The sequence below is a fragment of the Crinia signifera genome, chromosome 19 (assembly GCF_055691185.1).
Source record: "Crinia signifera chromosome 19, ASM5569118v1, whole genome shotgun sequence".
Classification (NCBI taxonomy): Eukaryota; Metazoa; Chordata; class Amphibia; order Anura; family Myobatrachidae; genus Crinia; species Crinia signifera.
Genome location: NC_139226.1, coordinates 21,198,366 through 21,216,496, shown reverse-complemented (window position 1 = coordinate 21,216,496; position 18,131 = coordinate 21,198,366). Strand labels below are relative to the sequence as shown.

The 18,131-nt window shown below is 44.0% G+C and overlaps 1 protein-coding gene across 1 annotated transcript in view; it reads left to right on the top strand.

Annotated features, from left to right (window-relative positions):
- LOC146041739 (sialic acid-binding Ig-like lectin 13) overlaps positions 1–12,459 on the top strand; it is a 147,870-nt gene extending 135,411 nt beyond the window's left edge. The window contains exons 3-9 of the mRNA XM_083161647.1: positions 883–1,137; positions 1,644–1,685; positions 3,265–3,516; positions 5,856–5,903; positions 9,962–10,055; positions 10,760–10,850; positions 11,881–12,459. Coding sequence (XP_083017773.1) covers positions 883–1,137; positions 1,644–1,685; positions 3,265–3,516; positions 5,856–5,903; positions 9,962–10,055; positions 10,760–10,850; positions 11,881–12,033 — 935 coding nt within the window. The 3' untranslated portion in view covers positions 12,034–12,459. The remainder of the gene's footprint in view (positions 1–882; positions 1,138–1,643; positions 1,686–3,264; positions 3,517–5,855; positions 5,904–9,961; positions 10,056–10,759; positions 10,851–11,880) is intronic.
- Positions 12,460–18,131: the final 5,672 nt, after the last annotated feature.

The window sequence follows — 18,131 nt, the reverse complement described above, 5'->3', positions numbered from 1 at the left end:
TTATTGAAAGTTATGTATATCATTCCATATTGAATTTTTGGTGTTGGTATATATTGTAATTAGAGGTAGCGCTTATGGGGTTTGAATGAATTCTTTTCTACACAGTATTTCCTATGGTGCATGACAAAACACCATTTTCATTTAATCCCTAGCTGCACATCCTCGCTACGAGGCTGGTATCTAGAAATATCTTTTTCTATCTGGCATTGTGCAGTTGACCATATGGTGCTGACCTATTGACTGTCCACCTAGACACTGTTGACCTATGGACCATAAGCATACCTCCCAACTGTCCCGATTACAACAGAACAGTCCCGCTATTTGGAATCTGTCATGCTGTCTCTCCCACAATTTTCCGCATACGAGGGCAGTTGGGGGAGCCGGAGATCACCACCGGTGATCGCTAAGAGATGACTTCTGCAAGTTCACGGCATCTCTTCAGTGCAGGGAGGGAGCCAGGGGCTGCCCAGTCACTAGGAGAGAAAAAAATGATAAAAGCAGGGGTTGCTGAGCTAGACTACACTTCCTCTACCCAAGACCAAGTTAACTAATTACAAAAGTTAGGAGGTACTCTATGCATAAATCTATGATTGCAACAATTTACAGTATAATGGTGAGATTACTAAGGTTCGCACATTGGAACGGCCATCAACCACCTACAATTTGGCCACTTTTCATCTGATTTCTCGGCCTTATCTGTTGGAATCAGGTGAAAAGAGGCCAAATTGGACAAGTGTATGGGACCTTTTAGTGTACACTCAGTGTAGGGCAGACTAGATGGGCCAAGTGGTTCTTACCTGCTGTCAAATTCTATGTTTGTAATTGATTTACATCAGGAATACCGTATGTAATAATACAGTCTGTTTCCAATGTATCATTTAGGTCGTAAAAAGCCAGAAATCTCCTGTCCCGACAAGCTGATATCAGGGGAAGAGGTGACAGTGACTTGCTCCCTTTCTGTGGCCATTCCTGGAATTTCTCCAGTATTCCAGTGGACAAAGAGCAATCACAATGGAATTTGGGGACAATCATCAACTGTGACATTTACTCCAACTCCAGAGGATCATGGGAAATCTATAACCTGCACAGTGACTGACACTGTGACAAGTGAGAGCACTATAAGCGTGAATGTTCTCTGTAAGTATAGATATTGGCTCATATGTACAATATTCCTGCCTTTTCCATGTAATCAATGACATTTTGGGGTGATTCAGGTTGGTTTGCAAAAGCACAATCCTTTAATGGACAAAATCATGCTGCACTGCAGGTGGGGCAGATGTAAAGTGCAGAGAGAGTTCGTACTGCTCACTTCCACTTCACTTGTAAGTACTGTGGATATTTCAAATTGAGAGAAGGGGGTACTCATAAATAAATATTCTGTAGCTTGCATTTACAGATTAGTTCTGATGGCAGTTTGAAAAGTGCATATGAAACAGTTAGACGAGGCGTCCCGGCCTTAATCATCTTCTGTAAAGTCCACAATTTTGATCTGTTTGGTATCAGCCAGGCTCCGTGTATCGGGCCCAGTGGTCCATTATTCTGTGCAGCATCTGTTTTCTTTATGCAAATAAAGTTTTAAAAAGTGACAGAAAAAAATGGGAATTCAGAGCTGTACAAATTCCACTAATGATGTTTTATTACAGATTCCCCGAGGGAACCAGAGATCAGTGTTTACCCACATGCAGGTATAGTGATAGGACTGTTATTAAGTTGTTATAAGTATTTTGACATGTTACTGTATTCATTATAAAATAACAGCAGTTACTGAATATACGTTGCAATCCAGTTGGTCTGAAATAAGCGTTCTGCTGTAAAAATTAGAAATCAGATCCAAATTGGTGCAAAAACGCACTCTAATACAATGGCCAAGCTCTGGGAAAAGTCAAGTTGGCCCCGACTTCCCCTGAGCTCCCCCAGCAGCTGCCCGGGAGAGCTTGATAAGATATGGAACTTGATGTGCCCTTTTTTACATGTGATAAATCGGCTAGATTTATCACATGTAAACCCAGTCGAGCTGCAGGAGAGCAGGGTTCGGGGGTAGCTGCAGGAGAGGGAGCAGAAGCTGTAGCAGCAGGGTCTGAGTACGTGGTGGGGAGCAGGGACCGGAGAGCATAGTCCGGTCCCTGCAGCGAGCGGTGCGAGAGTAGAAAAAATTTCCATTAAAAAAACTGAGTTGCCACTGATTTTATCTCAGCCATTCAGCGGCCGCCCAGTCTTTTGAATACGATTTTTTCTATTCTCTCGCTTGCCGCAGGGTCCGGGGAAGCTGCGAGCGGCGGGAGAGTAGAAAAAATCATATTCAAAAGACTGGGTGGCTGCTGATTGGCTGAGAGCTCAGTTTTTTTAACAGGATTTTTTTCTATACTCCTGCCGCCCGCCCCTACCCTGGACTCTGCTTTCCGCTCCCTGCCCCCCGCCTTGGACCTGGAACCTACCACTCCTGCAGCACCCCTCCCCCCAAAGACCCTGCTCTCCATCCCCACTCCCACAGATCTGCTCCCTGCCTCACTGACAGCTGCACATAAGATTTATCTTGTGTGCAGACCGTCCGACCTCCAGATCTGATCTGGTGCGCACGGGACCGTGCATCGGATCAGATCGTCATGTCCTACGCAATTTGGGCAATTTCGCCACATTTCTCTGCCCGATCCTCCAGAATCAGGTTAAATCGGGCCCACATCGCGTAGTGTATGGAGGCCTAAAGTGTCTTTATTCCTGTCACTGAAATTGTCTGCCATAACTTCCTGACCTATAGATCAATAATAGGGTGGTCACATCAGCCATATTTGCAATTGGAAAGAATCTAGGACATCACATTGTCTAGATCAGGCATGTCCAACGTTGGCCCTCCAGATGTTTTGAAACCACACATCCCAGCATGCTTTGCCTCAGTTTTAGCATTCTCTAATAGCAAAACTGTGGCAATGCATGCTGGGATGTGTAGTTTCATAACATCTGGAGGGCCAACGTTGGACATGCCTGGTCTAGATTGTACCCAATATGTCTCTGAAGATATGTACTCGCATGCATCATAAGTAACATACCCTGTCCGCCTTGCATGGAAGCCATCGCTAGCAATTGCCATGCTGTTGAATGCAGTATGGCCAGTGCTCAATCACGTCTGGCATCGGCAAGTGTATATGCTTGCTGTTGTGTACTTGCTGTTGCCGGCTCCCCCTGCAGGTGAGGTCACATTGCAGAGTGTGTACCCGGCTTAAGGCAGAAACGTTGCCAACAAGTATTGATATGTTTGTGTTTCTATAGGAATAATACAGAAAGCAGAATCCGTGACAGTGCTGGAAGGAGCCTCGCTGAGGTTAATGTGCTCTGTAGACAGTAACCCGGCTGCTAATGTGACCTGGATGAAAGGAGAAGATGAGGTTCTCAGCAGGACTACTGGACGATGGCTGGAGCTCAGTCTGACGGACATGATATCTAGTAATATTGATACATATTACTGCGCAGCATGGAATGAGCATGGAAACTCAACCAAAAGCATCAATATAACTGTACAATGTAAGTAGCATAGAAGAGCGGAAACATAATGGCGCCCAGTTAGATTTGCATTTTGCACAAGGAATATGTTTCCTGGAGAGGCCTTTCCTGGCTGCAGTGTGACACAACTGTGCGGATGTGCGGTCAGGTGAGGCAGAACCTCTAAACCTTACACAGTCAGATGCAGTCATACACCACTCATACCACTTATCTAAAAATAAAGACTCGGACTACAGAAATATGGCATGAAAGCTGGTGGTTTTTATTGAGTACGGAGGCCTATTAACATCTAACTAGAATATTAAGTCCCTGCTCTAAACTAAAGGTGGTCGGGAGATACATAAATTAAGAAAATAACAAAATATGGGAAATAACAGACATCGAAGGGCCTGCTGCCGTTTTGGCAAGGATCGGCCTTCTGCCAGTACCCTTGCCAACTAAAACCAAATGAAACAAATAAATAGCTACTGGGACAACTGCCCCATATGGTCAGGGGTCGACTTTCTGCCCCACCCCTGACCCCTCATACCAAACACAAAGGCAAAGCTAATCGCTATATCCTTGCTTTAATAAACATTGGGCCACCTGCCCTCTCATACTAATCATTTATATAAAGTAAAACAGACAATCACGAAGGGGCATATGGACCCACCTAGACTGGTGATAACCATACTCGATAACACCTCTAGCCAATAAAATTAAAACATCATGCAGATAACCTTCCCATCCACAAAAAAACTTGTCACCAGTGGATAGAGTGGCAAGTTATCTTCCCAGCCTGGTAAGTTTATGCTGTTGACACTAGATGTCCTATGCAGCCTTCCTATTATTCCACTGTATACTTCAGAGTTAAAAAAGGAGCCCTACAGTTGGAATCCCAACCGACACAGGCTATTTTACCTTGTGGGGATCTACGACCCCCATACAGAGAGAATAGAATAGGTGGTGAGCGCAGCTCGCCACCGAGCACGCAAGGGGCTTGAATGTGCTTTCCCCCTGTCGGGCTCCTGACAGCCGGGATTCTGATGTCAGAGAAATGACTGCTGGAATCCCAACTGTCGGGAGCTTGTAGTATACCCGGACTAGGCAACATACAGCTGGCCATGGAAGAAGCAGTCACTCCTCAGATCCACACCAGTCACTTTAAAACTCTGTCCCTGAGCTTTGTTAATGGTCATGGCCTAGCAGATCTGTACCGAAAACTTCAGCCATTTGAACTGGAAGTGGTCATGTGATTGGGTCAGAGGAATTCTCGTAAAAAAAACCCTGTGAATACTGTTGCTTCAGTTACATGTTTGTGCAGTGTTTTCACCTGCAGCCCGGTACCACTGGACAGTGTGATATATACACGGGTGGATTCAAGTTGCGTAAAAGCATTATGTAGGCACCAAGAACGATACTTCAGGTCGTTGTATCATCTCAAGTAAAACCAAAGAGTGGACTTGGGGGGATGTTAAATAAGCTCCTAATAATCCTCCACTTTACAAAATATTGACGGGGTTTCAATAAAATGTTTTTGTTTTAAAACCTGTGTAGATTAATACGCTGCTAAAATATATACCTTTGGCTTTAGCCCCAATAGGTATATTGCCACAGGTCCGTTATCCGGCAGAAAGCAATTATGTAACAAAAAAAACATTATGGGACATACTGGTCAGAAGCATTTTCAGTGTAGCTGGAATACATGTACAACTGGTATCCGGTCGATGGATCTACAATGTCTAGATCGACCGTTACTGTCAATCTAGACGAGGTTGACTATCTTTAGAAATTTTTTTTTTTTTAAAGATATTTTATTGAATTTTCAATACATAATAAGAAAAAGTAAAACAGATGACCAATGAAATCGTGAGCAGAACATGACAGCATCACGAAACATATGCAATGAATACAATGGTCATATTTGAAAGCGCCAAATCCAAATAACATCACCAGACGCCAATAAAGGACTGGAAGGTGCGATTATATCAAATACAAAAAAAAAACTGCATAATGAAGAAACTGTAAAAAATAAGAGACATACAGTGGGGGGGGGGTGAGGGGGGCAGACATAAGGGAGACAATATAGGGAGACAAAGTTAAATAGCAAGGACAGTAGAGTAGATCCAGTATCATTGCTATCTTTAGGAGTTTAACTAGACGGGTTTGGCCAAGGGTGGACGGCTCTAGCATGGTCGCACTAGACAGCTTTGATCCGCTATACCGTAACCATATAATTTTGCTCTGTTTGATACTGTAGCTGTGCATTTTGGTGTAGAAGATCCTCTTGTCCATGATTGTGTAACATTTGTAATATTAACTTAAAATCTTAAAAACTACAATAAGATAAAACATTTTTAATTTTCTAAATTATTGTTAAGTTACAGACAAGAATAAAACACATGATGGCTGTATTTGCTCCTCTAAAGGTATGGTAAAAAAAAAAAAAAATGTATGTGTTGTGCACTGTTGTATTAATTGTTTGGATCGTTGCAATAACATAAAATAATTTCATATTGTACATCATACAATTGAAAAAAAGTTTATTTACTCTTGTTAATGAAATATATTTATCATCTCTTTTATATTTAGCCAGAACTGTCACTCTGTGACTGTGTGTGTATAACGCTGGGCGGAGTCTGGGCGGAGTCACAGAGTGACAGTTCTGGCTAAATCTATACAATAAAAGATTACAAAAGTTCCAAGATAATATCATACTTAAAATAACAGTAGTATGAGGGGCGAGCCCGCATATAACCCCACACAGAATAAATGCTTCCCCCCTTAGACAGTTACAGCACGTGATGCTGCTGCTGAGGTGCCGCCCTCTATCCCCTCCATCCGCCTCCTTCTATCTATGTGCCACCTCCATCATCAGCCCCTCCCCACCCCCTCTGCTCCCGCTCCCTCCTCCTTCCCAGAAACACTGCGTGGGCCGGCCTCACCCAACACAGGGGCAGATTTATTAAGCTCGGAGAAGTGATAAACTGTCTGTTTTTTATCACCGGCCAATCAGCTCTTACCTGTCATTTTTCATACCAAGCCTGTAGCTTCACAGGTAGGAGCTGATTAGTCGGTGATAAAAACCAGACAGTTTATCACTTCTCCGAGCTTAATAAACCTACCTCACAGCTCAGCCGCCGACATCTTACATAGCAGCAGCAGCTACTGTCATGGAGCCTGCAGGAGCTTGGGACCAGCCCTCCTGCAGGTACAGGGGGAGCCGGCTGCGGGATCAGCTCCGCCCCCACCATCCTCCACAGCTGCCCCCGCTGGACTGACAGAGATTACAGTAATGAGGAATAGCTGCAGAGCCCGGCCACAAGAACCAGGGGAGCCGCCTGCAGGATCAACGCCACCGCCAACATCCTACACAGCCTCCAGTCATAGGCGTGCGCACGGGGGGTGCCAGGGGTGCACAGGCACCTCCTAATGATCGGCACCCCCGCACGATTTTACAGGGGCTGGCAGCTGACACAGCTCTTGCAGAGCCTGTCACTGTCTGGAGAGGAAGCAGTGGCAGCAGAGTCTGCTGCGGGGAGCGCAGAGATAATGATGTGCAGGTCCTTACTGCATTGTTAGCCGTGCAGGAGGACTCGGAGGAGGGCAGTGTTACAAAGGAGTCAGTGGGCGGGGTTACACGGGAGTCAGGGGCGGGGTTACACGGGAGTCAGGGGCGGGGCTACACGGAGGTCCCTACTGGCCTGCTCACATTGCTGCTGCTGCTGCTGCTGTCATGGAGGGAGAGGAGGGGCAGCTCCACATCCTTCCAGACCAGGGCATGCCCATCAGGAAGATTACCCTCTGTTCCTCAGGCAAGAGTGAGTAGAGGGAGTACTACTGTGTGTGTGTGTGTGTTTTTCTTGTGAAATTAATTATGTAAGGTGGGTTAGCATTAGGTTGGAGGAGGGAGGATTAGATTTAGGCACTAGATGGGACATAGAGTTAGGCTGTGGGGTAGGGGGGGGCTTAGGTGGAAAAAAGGGAAGGTTAGGCCGCAGGGCAAGTTAGTGCATCAATGTGATAGACTGCAGGCCGCATGGTGTGTCAGAGTGAGGGAGAGCGCTAGGGTTATAGAGCACAGGCTGCAGGGTAAGAGAATGTGTCAGTGTCACAGAGCGCATGCCGCAGAGTGAGGGAACACATCAGTGTGATAAAGCGCAGGTCGCAGGGTAACGGAGTGTGTCAGTGTGATTTAGTGCAGGCCGCAGGGTGAGGAAGCATGTCAGTGTGATAGAGTGCATCAGTGTGCGATAGAGCACAGACCGCATGGTAAGGGGACGCGTCAGTGTGAGGGAGCGTCAGTGTGATAGAGCGCAGGCTGCAGGGTGATGGAGTGTGTCAGTGTGATTTAGCGCAGGCTGCAGGGTATGGGAGTGTTCAGTGTAATTTAGTGCCGGCCGCAGGGTGAGGGAATGTGTCATTGTAATAAAGAGCAGGACACTGGGTGAAGGAGATTGCTCCATCTAGAGCTCCCAGATAACTGATGCTGTTGCTTTGCCCAGTTAAGGTAGGTAATATTTTTCTCCAACACCCTGTCCCATGTCACTGATACTCACACGCCACTGTCACCCATATGCCACTATCACTAACTATCACTGTGTGGCATAATGTGTATTGTGCATTACGGTGTGCGGCATAATGTATAATGGGCATTATGGCATGTGTTATACTATGTAATGGGTGTGTGACATGTAATAGGCATTACGGTGTAAATTTTTGGCACACACTGTCCCTATTGTCCCTATTTTACAAAAATACAGGGTGTGGCATTATGTAGAAGGGCCATTAATATGTGTAGCATTATTTGGGATCTGGGCATTATGGTGTGGCATTATGTGTAATGGGCATTACTGTGCATGGCATTTTGGCGGGCCCATTCCCTGTTCTAGTACACATGGGAGGGAGGGGTGATTCATTTAAAATGCATGTACATAAATAAGTCACCTACAGTATTTAGTTTGCACAGCCCAGTAGGCTGTAATATACATGCCCAGTAGATGGTGATGGACACTCTCAGTAGGTGGTGATGGACATGCCCATCTAATGGTGCACCCCCTAAGGAAATGGCCTGCGCACGCCTATGCCTCCAGTGCTACTGCTCAAGTAACAGAGCCTGCGGGAGGGAGGATGTGGTGCAGCACCCAGGCCTTGTACAGGTACTGGAGTCGCCTGCTGCAGCCTGGGGGGAGGGTGCAGGACACGCTGTCTATAAGTCCAAAGTGGGAAGTTTCACTTCTATATAACATGGCCCCGAGGCTGCCTACACCAATCCCACTACCCTACTCCCAAACTGGGGGTGACCTGGGACTGCATGTTAGTGTAGAGGCCTGCCGGTGCCAGGGGAGAGGGTGCTCCTGGGGCGCTGCTACCTGTCACCCTCGTGCATGGTGCCCAACGCACTTGCCCCTCCAGCACCCACACTACCCTCCCACACAGCCCTATCCCACGCACCGCACCCACAGCACCTTCACCCAAAGAACCCCAAGACACCCTTCCTGCACCCCCAGCATCACTGCACGCACCCCTCCCCCACCCGCAGGACACTTGCACACACCACTCCCACAGCCACACCCACCCTGCACCTAAGCTGGACACAACTAAAATACCACTTCCCCGCCACTCCACCACCCATGCACACACCCACTACACACCCGTTACTACACAGTTCCCTCATAACTCCATTTTGTACATCTTACTCTCTCTAAGCACTGTTCATACCAATGGAATAGACTACACCCCCTTCACAATCGCACGCCCTTTTCATCTAAAATATGTCACCTCTAGCTAAAGTAGCAATACTAAAATCCTCCATATAATACAACAAATATTTCACGCAATAAAGAAGTCCACGGGTTAAGGGGGCGGAAGCCCCTTACGGTGGTGTGTAGAGCACCCGTAGGGTGCGATGAATCACCTAGTTATTATGTTATATCTGCTTTGTAATTACCAAGGAACTCGCAATGGCATCTCAGACTTCAATTAAAAACTGCTGAGCTAAATCTTTATAATGTCAGTTCTTATTCCTTAGGGATCCCCTCCTTCTACAGCTAGAATCCAGCCACCTGTATTAGTTTCCAGTGCCAGCACTGTTTCTAAGAACCTAATTTGGGGCAATAGATCTCTGTTACATAGATTTTAATATAAAAATGGTGATGTCACAGTGACATCACCAGACTGGGCATGCCAAAGCAAGGAAGAGTCATCCCAAATGATGTCATCAATTGCACTGTATTAACAGTAACCTATTGGTACAAACCTGTCCTCATACACACTGAATCACGTCCCCTTCGCATTCTACAGTAGGTCCCGCAGATGCCATGTCCATCCACTCAGTAGCTCTGTCCCCTTTTCAGCATGCCTTCAGCATGACAGGTCCCAGTTGGTCACTTACAAAAGTTTAGAGTTATGATAACTCAACAAAAATAATTTTTAAATATTGGAGTGAACAAGTTTTACAGTGCCATCTGTTATCTCTGATTTGCAGGTGTCCCATCCACAATTCGTGATATAATGATTGGAATTATATGTGGAATCTTCATTGTTCTTGGTGCTCTTCTACTGGCAAAATTATTTGCAAAGTAAGATTTCCTATGTAGTATAATATGTCGCTTGACCACATTTACAAATAGGTTCTACCTGTATCTATTATCTTCTAAAAGGTTCCTGTGTGTAGAATCTGATTGGTTGTCCATAGGAACATCCCATTCAATAGAATTCTAATCTTCATAAATAAACCTTCTTGAGTGTACATAGTGTTTGGGATGAATCTATAGCAGGGTTGCCTACCCCTCCGGAATGGCCGGGAGGGTCCCGGAAATCGGGTCCCCCTTCTGGTGCCCCGGAAAGGGGAGCAAAAAGGGGCATGGTCCCAGGAAAATTGGTTGTGGCTTTGTAGGAATGATCGCAATCACAAGGCCACACTGGCTGGCATTGGGGGAGTTGCTGGCCATGCCCCTTTCCCTCTGTCTCAGCATCTATTCCCCACTTCTCTAATAAGCAGAGCAGCAAGTGACAGTTGTGTAAGGGTAACTAAATTAACACCAGCTTATATAAAAACCTTTATTGATTATAGGGATAGTTACAATAAGTCTGGTGATGGTTCCAGTACAATGACTCAATGGTACATTAGTAGTCACATTGATGACAATGGTGCAAATAATGTGCTATTAGCATTTCTTAACCTGCCCCTCAGTCATCAACCTGAATATTGGCTAACCAATAGGAAAATTGCAGAGATATGTTACACTGATCACTGATATGACCTAATCCCTGTTATTGGTAGGAGAAAGAACCCAGAAAATGTTCCCAGGGAGGAACCAGCAGCAACAGATGATCCCAGTTTGTTCTACATGAATGTCAGGGCAAGGCCACAGGTGAGTGGAGTTGATTGAGACTATGGGGTGTATTCAATACCGGGTCCTGACTGTCGGTACATCCTGACAGTTTGGACCCTGGCCTATTTTTGGTCCACTCACCATTTTATCGGCAGGTGGGATTCAATGTTACGCCTACCGATCAGCGAAAAGGGGGCATGTCTGTGAAAACGGCAGTGTATTGTCAAGATCCAGCTATGATCTCAACAATCCACGGCCATTTTCGGCAAAACGGGCCAGGCTGCTTTTAAAGTCAGGTCCATTCTTTTGTGCTGCCTCTTCACTGCTCTCAGGAATGACAGCATTGAATAGGTGACCATTGCTATTTCCCCTGATGGAAACAGCGGTGGGGATTGAATACCCCCCCCCCCCCTATGGTGGTTACCATCAGTCACATGTTTATATGCACGTTGTACAATTCTATAGGTAAGAACACTTACATTTTAATAATAAAAAGCAAATACTGCACATTAATTTATTGGGGATGAAGTCACATAATGACACTGGGATTGATTCAGAGTTGTTTGCAAATCCTAAATATTTCTCCAATGGACAAAATCATGCTGCACTGCAGGTGGGGCAGATGTTACATGCAGAGAGCATTAGTGAAAATAAAGCAGCCAGTATACCCTGCACAAAAACAAGATACTGTAACTCACCTAAATCTAGCTCTTTCTGTACACATTACATCTGCCCCACCTGCAGTGCAGCATGGTTTTTAAGATAAACAGCAGTCACTATGATAAGGAATCAATCTCTCTTGGGTTAACTTTACAGCTGTATTGCAGTATGATGCTCTAATGAAAGGCTTGGGCACATGCAGACCCTTTTATAGAGCCAAGTAAACAACATGCACCTGTAGTCTAATCAGCCTGACCTTTAAGTTTGGCTCATAGTTCTTTATGGGTAAAGGAAGACCCATATTACACATACCTACCAACTTTTATGATGTGCTCATAAGCACAATAAAAATAAAAAATAAATGATTTCCTGGGTCTGAGACTTTCATTGGTTATCATCCTTTGCTTAGGAGAGTAATGATACAAGCACACAAATGGAATCAAAGAACATGCCATCTGCCCAGATGGAGCTGAATTACTCAAGAATAAACTTCGCCGCCGCTCCCTCCGGGAACTCCTCCAACCAACCAGACGCGGAGTACGCACAGATAAAGCGCAAATAAATCCAGGAATCCACCACTCACAGCGGCTGATGAGTTGAATGTCCTCCTGGTTTGCGGAGACTGTCATTTTCACCATACATGTGGCAAGATTGAGCATTCATATACTGTACAAATTTTGATCGCACTGATAATTACAGCCTAACAAATGTGCTTGGGTTGGGACAGTTGGTTTTTACCTCACCAAAGTTCAGTATGGGCCTCTACATAACTGCGATTTGTGCAGACCTGGATGTTAGTCTGGACTGGTGATGATAATTAGTCACAAACCAATCATGTACTGTACATAAGGGGCGGACGTACCGCATACAGTGCTGCATGTGGGCGACTATATGTACCATGCTGTAGAGTGTGTGTGTGTATTTGTGCATGTGTGCATGTGGGGGGCATGCACACACACACAAACACTCCCCCTTCCCCCTCTGCCCCTCCCGGGCAGCAGCAGTATACACCTCTACAGCATGTGCTGACTGCAGGCTCAGCATGAGCTCTGCAGCACAGCACATGCTGTAGGTGTGTGCTGCTGCTGAAGAAGGGGGGGGGGGAACCCCTCCCCCCCCCCCGACTTTAGAGTGGCTTTTTTGTAATGTTTTCCAATTAGTCATTGTCCAATTTTATAGTCCTTTTTTTTTCCAACAAAGGTTACCCATTTACCAGCGCAAATGGGACAAATGACAACAAATTCCAAATTCTGTGTGTACACCCCTTACAAGCTGTCCTTTGCAATAATAGGACTTCCAGGTTTAACTACTGTATCTGTGCATGCGTTGGATGATGCGTGCACTGCAGAGAAACTGCTGGGAGGGATCTGATTGGAATCCCTCTTAGCGGTGAGGTGAGATAGAAGACCATAGCTTTCTGTAGAAAAACACCATCTGAATATGGCGTGGCCCACCGCAACCAAACCCCAGAATATATCCCATTCCACACTTACTTCTATATTTATACATACAGTATATAATTATATTACAGAGAGCATATCCTCATATCCAGCAAACCAAACAATGAGGACAACCAGCACCAGTCTTTGTAGAAAAAACACACCAAAGTTTAATGAAGCTAGCAGGCTTCAATAGCAGATAGCAAACACAGCAGCTTTAGGTCACATGGCAAATAATTATACTTATGCTGGTCCTCATGGACGGCAGCCGTTTCGGTGTGCCAACACCTTTTTCAACAGAGTACAGCCATTACAAAAAACGTGCTAGATGCCTGCTATATAAAGAAAAACATAATTACCTTCACCTGTGAGCCATCCCGTCTCCCGGGGAAACACTCCTCTCCACAAGCTGCCGCACACACATTCAGCGCCACGGACGTGACCTCAGCGCCCGGAACCAATGCGCCTCAGCCTGTCTGCGGGGACTTGAGAATAGTTCCCAGGTGCCAGGAAATGACCAACGTGGATTCCAGACAACGCTAGGTTGCCATAGAAACGTCTAAACAAATAGAGAAAAAAAAGATATATGAAGAAATAGCAAATAAAAGTGTACAAGAACGGCATATATATACCAGAGAGTAATGCAATATATCTTATACATTTCTAGGGATAAATACGGAAAGATGCTCGACCAATCACACCCTTAGAACAAAAGACCTACATAGCTAGAGAAACGGTGTAAATGAAAATTCTTCATTAAGCCCCACAGGACTCATGGCATTAAGTTCGTAGATCCAAAAACACTCCTTTTGCAAGAGCATTTTATGCCTGTCGCCTCCACGCCTGGGGGCCGGCAAATGCTCAATTGGCATAAATCCAAAGTCTGACATATTGTGTTTACAGGAGGCATAGTGTCTGGCTACTGGAGGCATGGTGGCTTCCACTTTGCACAAAGCTTTTTTAATCGAAGATTGATGCATTCCCACACGTTATGGTTTTGCCAATATATATTTTTTGGCAAAGGCACTTGATCATGTAAATGATGTATTTAGACTCACATGTCATATGATGTTTAAGATGGTATTTTTTGCCAGTGACCGGATGTTCAAAGCTGTCTGCTACAATAATGTGCTGGCAATTTTATGCAACCAGTGCATTTGAAAGAACCCATAGGTTTAGATAGCCAACTTTTATTCTTGGTGTTAATCTGACTCACATCATTGAACGTCAATTTTTGTTTCAAATTATGGCTGCGCTTGTAGCAGTATAACGGAGGCCTGTGGCAACTTGCTCCCAGAATCGGGTCCGTTTGCAATATATGCCAATGACGATTGATGGAGGTATGAATATGACTGGAGGCTGTAGAATAGGTCCTGGAGAAAAGCAGACGGTCCTCATTAGCACTTGACTTTTTAGGAAGTAATAAGCCCTCTCGCTTTAATTTCAAGGGTCAAGGGTCTTAGTTAATTCCTCTGTCTTAGATGTAATACGGACAGCCCTTAAAAGTTGAGAATATGGTAGTCCTTGTTTTAGAGGTTGTGGATGGAAGCTTGTAGCCAGCAATAATGTGTTTTTATCGGTGGGCTTACGAAATAATGTTGTCACAAAAGATTCCTCTTGAATAGAAACAGTCACATCTAGAAAGTCAATGCGACTCAAACTGCTGTTACAGGTAAATCTGATCCGACCCGGAATAGAATTTAAACAGGCAACAAATTGGTCGAGCATCTCCTGAGTCCCAGTCCACACCAGAAACAAATCATCTATGTATCTAACAAAAAACTTAATAAAATTTGAAAAATTAATTAGACATAATGTGTTGTTTTTCGTATTTGTACATAAAAAGATTGGCATACAGTGGGGCCATGTTAGACCCCATCGCCGTACCCTGGAGCTGTAAAAAAAAATTATTGTCATAAAGGAAATCATTTTTGTGTAAAATTAAATCCATAAGCAAAAGTAAAAATTCAACGTGTGGGCCTTTATAGTGTGGACTGGTACTCTGGGTTTCACGTACAGCATCAATCCCCTCCTGATGGGTGATATTGGTATATAAACTGGTTACATCTAAAGTAAACAATCGGCTGGTGGCTGGCCGAAATAGGACAATTTATTTAAAAAAAATCGGTGGTATCCTTCAAAAAATACGGACTATTTTGCACCACAGGCTGCAAAATAGTCAACGTATTGGGAGACAGGTTGACTCAGGGAGCCCATGGAGGATATTATGGGCCTCCCTGGAGGTGAGACGAGGGTTTTGTGGATTTTCGGAAGAACATAGCTCAGGGGAATCCTGGGGAAATCTTGGGTCAGGAAACCCCTGACCTGCTCATCAATCCATGAATTATTAAAACCCATAAGAATAATAAAGTCAAATTCCTTTTTAAACCTCTCTGTCGGATCATAAGTAAGTTTCATGTAACAATCCGAGTCTGCCAATTGCCTCTCTATTTCTTTCTTATAGTCATCTTTATTTAGAATAACAATACCCCCGCCTTTATCGACGAGGCAGATTATTATTTCAGGATTCTCCCTAAGCGATTTTATAGCTGCAATTTCCTTAGATTAAAGATTAGAGAAAGACTTAGGTGGTTCTTTCAAAACAGGAAGGACATCCCTCCTGAATAAACGCCTAAAGATGTCAATGGAGGCATTAAGACAGGGTGGGTCAAACATGCTCTTGGGTTTAAAGGGCATGGGCGGTTCGGAGGATGCGATCATGGGCTGTCTAGCAAAGTGGTCCCTAATGCGCAGTTGTCTATGAAATTTGTAAAGCTCAGTTTCACCTTGAAAAGGCTTTTGTCTATATACTGTATATATAATTATATTATATATGTGGATGAATACCACAGACCAAAGGACAAGTCAGGATCCCTGTCACTGTGTGCTGGCAGACACTTACTTTAAGTTTCTGCCTCATGTACCCGTAGCGTTTATCTTTATCTCCTCACAAAAACACTGCCCAAGTGGATGGCAGATGCCGTATCTGCCATCCACTTGAGCAGTGTTTTTGTGAGGAGGAAGGGAGATTCCACCGGAGAGCGAGGATTGCATTGTGTCTGCGGCATCTGTGGCCGGAACATCTTCACTTCACCACGTCTCAGCCCCATCCCTCCAAACCTTTGTACACCTGTGAACTACCGCATGTTTTATCGCTTGAATATTAAATGTTTTCATCTTGAAGAGTGGAGGCGTGTTTTGAAAGAACCTGCTACGGGAATGTGAGACAGAACGTCTAAGTAAGTGTTAGACAACTTGGTTGAGTGAAAGCCTATGTGATATCAGCTGTTTTAAGATAAAGAAAACGTCACGGGTACACAAGACAGAAACTCAAAGTAAGTGTCTGCCAGCACACAGCGACAGGGATCCTGACTTGTCCTTTGGACTGTGATATTCATCCACACATATAATTATATGTGTATGAATATAGAAGTAAGTGTGGCTACAACGGGAATACGGTCCACCACAATCCATTCGGGGACTGCAATATTGAAGCAAGCTCAATTACAGCGCTGTTTTTTTCCCTAACCCCTTTTTGTAGCCACGTTCATCACATTCGGGAGATTGATGATCTCCAAGGAAAAAAACTAACTGCTTGTTATTTAATACAAATACTTAGTGCCAGGTCATAAGTATTTGTATTGTTTGCCATATCCCATTCCAGGCTTGGTGCATACAAAGTAAGCAGCCAAACTTAAATTATATTACGAACTGAATATATATTTGGGTAGATGACATGTACTGTATTCTCTCCTAATCTATATCAAAGCAACAAAAATAGTAAAGCGAAATATATGCTATAGAAAAACATAATGCAATAGATATTTTAGAGGTGACAGAGATCCATTCCAGGCAGGGGCAAACGCAAGATTTTCAGAAGGGGGTTTCCAGAGGGGCGGAACAAAGCACGGAGATGGACACTTAGGTGACCCAGTATATGCCGGGTCAGTTAAAGTATTATAGATAGACCAAATGTATATAAATTATAATAATAATAATAAATAAAAAATATATATACATATATATACACACACACACACACACACACACACACACACATATATATATATACACATATATATATATACATATATATATATATATATATATATATATATATATAAATTCCAGGCAGTTCCGCACCTATCACAAAAAAGAGTCACCACGGCGGTGCTCACTCCAGGGATAAATATCCAGACAATAAAGAGCAAAAAGAAGAGGGCACTCACCAATTGTAGAATGTAGTTTTGAAGAGAAAAATTTATTTATGCTTACATGACAGGGCTAACGTTTCGGTCTTGTACAGACCTTTGTCAAAGCCAAGCAATACAGAGAGCAGGTCCTTCCACCATGAACACCCAATGCATACTGGCCACCATAGCAGTATATATACCTGTTACACATCACATGGTATAGCAGACAGCCAATCAACATACCCTGGTATTAAACTCATATTCTAGCACAACTGTATATTATCTATATAAGTGTTATGGCACATAAGCATAGCGTTATGCTAATCAAGGTAATCTTAAATGAAAAAAGAGAAAGAATAATGTATATAGGCAAAAACAAACTCATATCGTAATGACCGGAAGTTGTATGTGCTCCATGTTATTGGAATGCACATCAGATCCCGGAAATGCCCGTAAACACTGTAGTGAGGTATTAGATAAAGCTCCATAATCAACAGCCAACATAAATAGTATAGATAGCGTCTTACCTCAGGCGCTAATGGAATAACACACAACTTAGCATTGAAAAACAGGAGACAGGCAGTAACTTATACATTGCCTCGTATAACCAGGAAGTGGCATGCGTTCCACGCTGTTGGAACGCATGCCGGAAACCAGGAAGTGACGATAGCGTTGTCAGCGCTACCCTGGTAACCGGACAAGCCTCAGGGGGAATTAAAGAAGTAGCGCACAGAAGCGCTGGGGACATGTTACACATACAAGCATGTAACTTACTGAGGGGGTCGCTGGAAACATATTTAGAACTAAATATATACTAGGCAATCGGTAAAATTAATAATGTAACCTTTGATTAGCAAACGCTGCTATGTTACCCAGACAACCAATAAAGACATAATATATGTTAAACAGGCTAAATACTGCTATAATAGTGGTCAGAAAAAATCTCATAGTATGCACAAAAAACACAATTTATACAAAAATATAGACAAAACACACAAATACCACAAATATGATAAAAAAGGCAGATG